At 35.1% G+C, this 6507-nt stretch overlaps 1 protein-coding gene across 1 annotated transcript; it reads left to right on the plus strand.

The window, feature by feature from the left end:
* The first annotated feature begins 2069 nt into the window (after positions 1–2069).
* LOC120632712 (conserved oligomeric Golgi complex subunit 5) lies at positions 2070–6380 on the plus strand. Its single transcript, XM_039902688.1, has 2 exons — positions 2070–4246; positions 6114–6380. Exons 1-2 carry the CDS (start codon positions 2197–2199, stop codon positions 6302–6304), a joined length of 2241 nt encoding a protein of 746 aa, XP_039758622.1. The 5' UTR covers positions 2070–2196; the 3' UTR covers positions 6305–6380.
* Positions 6381–6507: the final 127 nt, after the last annotated feature.

Raw genomic sequence — 6507 nt, forward strand, 5'->3', positions numbered from 1 at the left:
TACAATGAATTCAAACGAAGTTTTATACAAACATTTAATTTCTGATTTTGACAGTTTTCTTTAGTTTTAAGTTCAATAGTTTTGTGTACCTTAGTTTAGAATTTTAGATGATATGTGTAATATTAATTTTAATTAAAAAAATGATTTAATTGAAAGCTGCTAACGCGTCAGCCAGAAAACTTTTGCCATGATATATTTAGACGGTTATTATTGTTTATTTTTATAATTTTTCACTATGTATTTTACATAACCTATGTAATTAATAATTATTATTAATTTTGTATTTGCTTTACGTTGAGAAGTCCTTTTAACAAACAGAGTTTGATAATGCACAATTTGTTGAAATAGTAGATAATATTTATAAAATATATATCTGTAAAAAAGCACTTTCATCTGTGCTAATTGAATTAAATAAAATTGGCAAAAAAAAAAACTTTCTTTTTCTGGTAGCCTACATTTAGGTACCTATCTTTTATAGAAATCAATCTGATGGCTCTGTTGGAAATGTTATGTCGGCTACATAAAAAAACTAGACAGCTTCAAAACGAATGCTTCAACCTGGGATATGCCAATTTTGTTCAGATTATTAGTCCACAATAGATTTGGCACGGCACTACGGAGTATATAATATACTCAAATAACATGTTGTAAAGGGCAAGGTTGTTCTACAAAATATTATCTAGATAGTAAAATGAATCTTTGTAAGGATAAATTATCTATGCCTTGGAATGAAAATTGAATATCACCGAATAATTTCTAAATCCTTTTGGAAATAAGATTCGTTATTATGGCTTATTTTTGAAATGGTCGTTCTACGGACTTTTTTGATCTATGTAGTACGTACTATGAAGTCAGCCAGACATGCTTTACAAATACCATTATATAATGTTGAAATAATATTACTGAATAAAAAATGCTTACTATACTTAGTATGGAACTCTGAAACTTCCAATTACTAAAATTGGAAGTTTCAGAGTTTATCGATTACAAAAAAAAACAAATCCTTTTTTAAATTTAGTAGTATACATACGAGTAAAAGCAAACAGCAAAGCCATCACATTAAAAATAGAGGTAACTTTTCAAGTTACATTGGTTTGGAGATCGTTATTAGCGCCCAAAAGTTAAAAAAAATTATTATGTCTCATGAAAGGGATCCATTAGAACATCCGCTGTTTTAATAACCTATGTTATATTTGCGAGAGAAGCTTGTCGGTAACATAAACCGCAGGTATATTATCAAAATTAAGCTTAATTTGCTATACTCCGCGAAAAGCAGGAGAATCTGTGTGGTGTAATTTATAATTTCTTCAATCCTTATACTCCACACCAAACAGATCTTCGGCAATATACCGCACGTTTCGCTCCGAAACCGGAGCATCCTCAGGAGATGTTGACTTAACAATGAATAATTGTAATTGTAAACAATTATTCATTGTAAAGACAACATCTCCTCCGAAGATCTGTTTGGTGTGGAGTATAAGGATTGAAGAAATTATAAATTACACCACACCGATTCTCCTGCTTTTCGCGGAGTATAGCAAATTAAGCTTAATTTTGATAATATATCATGGATTTCCGCAAAGTAACGCCTGCTTCTATCCAATATAAACCGCGGGTATAAATCAAGAAGTGGCAAGCGATAGTCTACTATTTTTTATCACATCTGACACACAGTTGATCAAAACTAATCTCAATTGAAGCCCGCACTCTCTTTTTATTAATTTAATTCAGTTAGTCCATGGATGGACTCTTTCGGCGCGTTAGAAAAAGACGAGTTAATTTTCGCGAATAAAACGATTCAACACAGGGTGAAAACAACAAAAAAAGAGAATTATATTATTATATTGTTTAAAGTGTTATTTATTTTAATGGTTCTACTTCTATTTATATACTACTAATTACTTTAATTTACCCAAACAAAAATCTCTTAAAAATGATTTAAATACTTTTAGCTTTGATGGGTAAATGTTTATAGAAGTATGGTAATCCTGCAAAAAGCCTTGAAGCCAGAAAATATAAAAAATACTGTCATATGTCACATTCCCTTGACAAGTTACATTATATGAGTTGATGACGGCGATTTGAGATTTCTTGTTTTTGTAATGTTCTTTTTTCCAATACAATCGATTTTGCAGAAGAAACATTAATGATTTCGGTAATCTTTTAAATTTAGTAATTTATGTTCAATATTAAAAGATGGATTCAAAAGATGTTTGCATTGAAATCGAGAACGATGAATTTTATAGTAAGTTCTTGGTGGAATCCGTGAAACCGCTTGTCGGCGAAAACATATCCGTGACCGAACAGGTAAACAAGCTCACCCAAGGGATCGAGAAGCTCTCCAAAAGTCTTGAATCTCAAGTCCTGGCCAAACACAATGATTTACTGTCTCAGGCAAGTAATATTTCCGATTTAGAGGCAATGCTGGAATCTGTTCGTTCTCAAGTCCAAGGGCTGCTCCGCGGCGCTGAAAAACTCAAAGATCGTGTACATAAACCCTACGACGAGCTAAAAAACCAAACTATGATGCTGGAGAGAGTGCAAACAACTTGTAACCTCCTTAGACACTCATCTAAAATACTCGCGTTGTGGAATAAACTTAATTCAGTCAAAGATAACCCTACAAAGGAAGCTATGATACTTTTCGAGTTAAATGAACTTATAAGCGACTATGATTTCAAAGGAATAACTTTACTTGACGATGTGTTAACACAAGTCGAACAACAGCGGAAACAATTATTAAAAAACTCCACAGATCTATTACAATCTAGCTTATTGAATGGTGATAAGGTAAAACTTCTACAGTGTTTCAAAGTGTTTCACAATCTCCAGTGTACAGAAGAACAAATCAAATGCACAGTTGACAGCATTTTAAAGGATTTGAGAAAGGAAATAAATACTGCACTCAATGTAGAAATGGTGTCCATAGAAGTTAAGAAATCGAGTTCTGGACGAATTGCTCCTGGTAAAGCAAATATAATGAATGCTCAAGATTTTAAGATCAAACTCTGGGACAATATTGATAAACTGTTCAAAAATGAAATGTACAATAGTTGCATGAAAATAGTCATGCTTCAAAATGTTGTGAACGAATTGCATGCCATAGGCAATTTTAGGAATATAGCAAAAAGATTCTGGGATGAATTATCACTAATCTTCAGCAATGAACTGGAAAAAAGTCCATCAACAGTGAGTCAATCTGTCGAAATAGATTTCCCAAAACTATTAAAATGTTTTAATGATTTGCTATCACGCTTAAAATGTAAGAATTTAGAAATGAACCGTTCCTCATTAACCAAATGGGAGAATTCATTTTTGTCAAAGTCTTTGGCCAAGCTTCTAGAACCTGTAAGAAGTATGTGGCATTTGAACCAAGTGCCGACAATGGATCAAGTAGACAATGCTATTAGGGTTATTGCTGAAGCTCTAAGTATTTCATTGGCAGATAAAAACTTGAGTATAAGCTTAGCTTATAGTGTGGCAAAGAGCATTAAGCAGATGAACGTAGAAGCTGAACAGCGTTTATGTATGGACAGTGATGTAGCACAGATTATAGAAGCACCAACCAGCTCGCAGCAGAAGAATGCAGATCTGTGCAATGCACTATACTACTTCACATCACAAATAAAAAGAGTTCTCGCAAACATGAACTCAATGCTACCTCCGGAAAGCATACAAATAGTTCAGAACAGTTTGAAAGACATATCTAGCTTACCTGTCCTTAATCTCTTCGCAGAATCAATAAAGAATTCCCTATACCTTATTTTAATGACAATGCATGATGAACCAGATCTAATAAGAGCTGAAGACCCAAATAGTAAAGTAATATCTTGTTCTCCCTATATGAAAGAGTTACAACAGTTTGTATCAAGGTGCAAAGATATATATTTGTCATTATTTAACGAGAAACAGGCATTGAATGAATGCTGTATAGACATATCAAAGTCTTGTATAGAAAGATTTATGCAGCATGTTTGTAATGTCCGTCCTATCAGTGTATACGGAAGGGCGAAACTTCAAGCTGATTGCAAACATTTGGAAACTTCTTTTGCCCCTTTAGTAAATGATATAACAGAATTAGGTGACCATTATCGTCAGCTGAAAGCGTTAACTTTACTTTTGGAGAAGAAGCCACAGGATATTGCAAAAAGTCAACACGAAGGAGCATTGTTACCTTATTCTTTAGTCATGATGTACCTCTTTTCTTATGGAGGTCAGCAGTTGTTGGCACCCCACGTATGTGCAGGTTTGTATAGCATTTTTATTTTTAACTTCTAAGGCAATAAGATGTTTACCTGTAAAATAAGACCATCATCATTAATACTTAATGTAACAAATTTTTAAATAATGCTACTTTATCGATATAATTCTGTCTGAGCGGCCACGGTCATGTGACATAGATGTTTGTTGCTTTACAAAAATTTACCACTTCTCTCTGCTAGGGAATACTCTCTTGCTAAAAACCACTTGCAGCAGATTTGATTAATCAGTCATTTATATGGGTTACCTTTCATGTAATAGATTTGGAGACTGTTGACAGAAGTGAGCAGAATCAAATTGCTAAACGAACAAATATATTTATCAACTTCACCTCTATTGAATATATTCAGAGGCACTAATGAGGTGGGAGGGGCTTAGATAGATAAGAAAGCGTAGGGGGTAGGGGTACGAAAGGTATAATTTGGCTAATTTTTCACTTAACAATTATTCATTGTAAAGTCAACATCTTCTGAGAATGCTCCGGTTTAGAAGCGAAACGTGCGTAGAGGGTACATTGCCGAGGATCTGTTTGGTGTGGAGTATACGGATTGAAGTAATTATAAATTACACCATACAGATTCTGCTGCTGTTCGCGGAGTATAGCAAATTAAGCTTAATTTTCATAATATTTTATGGATTTCCGCAAAGCAAGGCCTGCTTTTATCCAATTGACAGAAGTGAGTACTAAATTGTTCAATGTATCAGTATAACACTTAATTTCTCGGTTCATTGGTCGGTAACTTGTCAGAGCCGCCTCCTGACAGACCTGATCAGAGAATGATCAGAAATTATAAATTCCCAAATTGCTGACCTTGACCAGACTGACTAAAATTCCCAAATAGCCCCGCCGCTATTTGAACCTGTTACCTAAACTCATAAGACAACAACGCTCACCAATCCTCTAGGGAGGTTGTATGCATTTTATCCTATATAACCTCTTATTGCGACTGAGGAGCGAAAGCAGTGATAGCGCGTTGGGTAGACGACATCACTTGCCGGGGGCCGAGTTCGAATCCCAGCAGGCACCCCTAACTTTTCTAATTTACGAGCGTTTTAAGTAATTAACATTTCACTTGCTTCAACGGTGAAGGAAAACATCGTGAGGAAACCTGCATGCCTGAGAGATCCACATAATGATCTCAAAGGTGTGTGTGGAGTCCACCAATCCGCACTGGGATAGCGTGGTGGACTACGGCCTTAAGTCTTTCTCATTGTGGGCGGAGACCCGTGCTCTGTAGTGGGCCGGTAAAGGGGTGATGTCAAGATGATGATGTACCTCTTACTCTACATACTTACAAAGTTGAAAAAAGGACAAAAAAATTGTCCTTTTTTCAAACAGCAACATTTACATTTACAAAATAAGTATTAAAGGGGGATACAGTAAATGCGGGCAAGAGCTATTTGAATAAAATTATAAATATGACGGCGGCGGCAAGTAATCTGTAAACAACACGTGCAACCGCTCTCGCCACCTGGCGCATTGTTCATTATCCCCACTCACCTACTACTCAAGTCGTTATGATCCGTATATAAAGACCGAAACTACAGTGTCGAGGGAATCTTGGCTCTGGCGTAGCACGGTGCACATGATGTACCCTGCTAATAGCTTATCCTAGACCCTTTGGATAATTAATTTGTGGAAAACGAATTAATTATTATTCTCAACTATAAATTAGAATTAGTAGCCACAATTTATAGTTGATAACCATCTCGCATAATTACTATCTTGATTGAAGTAGTGGTTAGTTATTATTAACTAAGACTATTTTCCTGACTTATCCGCTTCTTTTATTTATCATGTCCGACCCCCCCCTGCAGACAAATATGATTTTTAATCCATCGTCACTTTTCAGGTTGGAACATCCAAAAATTGATACAGTGGCTCGACAGTCACAAATCTGAACGGGACAGACTGGAGTTTGTCGCAGGTGCTTTACAGCGATACCAGAACCATGTGCGTCAGAACCAAATAACATGTTACGATGAGGTTTACCCCGTGCTGTTGCAGCTACTTGATGAGGGCAGGAAGTCTTTGAAGAAGTAGTTTACATTTGACATAGTAAATTATTATTTATTCTTGTTTGTAATTATATATAGAACATTCCATGTGTAAATAAAATGTATAGGATAGAATAGCCTTTTATTACACAGTTTGAGTACTGAAAATACCTGCAATTTAGTGGTTAAAACAAAATCCCCTCAAAGTGAGTGTAGCTTGTGTTATGGGTACTAAGATAGTTGATGAAC

The sequence above is a fragment of the Pararge aegeria genome, chromosome 20 (assembly GCF_905163445.1).
Source record: "Pararge aegeria chromosome 20, ilParAegt1.1, whole genome shotgun sequence".
Taxonomy (NCBI): domain Eukaryota; kingdom Metazoa; phylum Arthropoda; class Insecta; order Lepidoptera; family Nymphalidae; genus Pararge; species Pararge aegeria.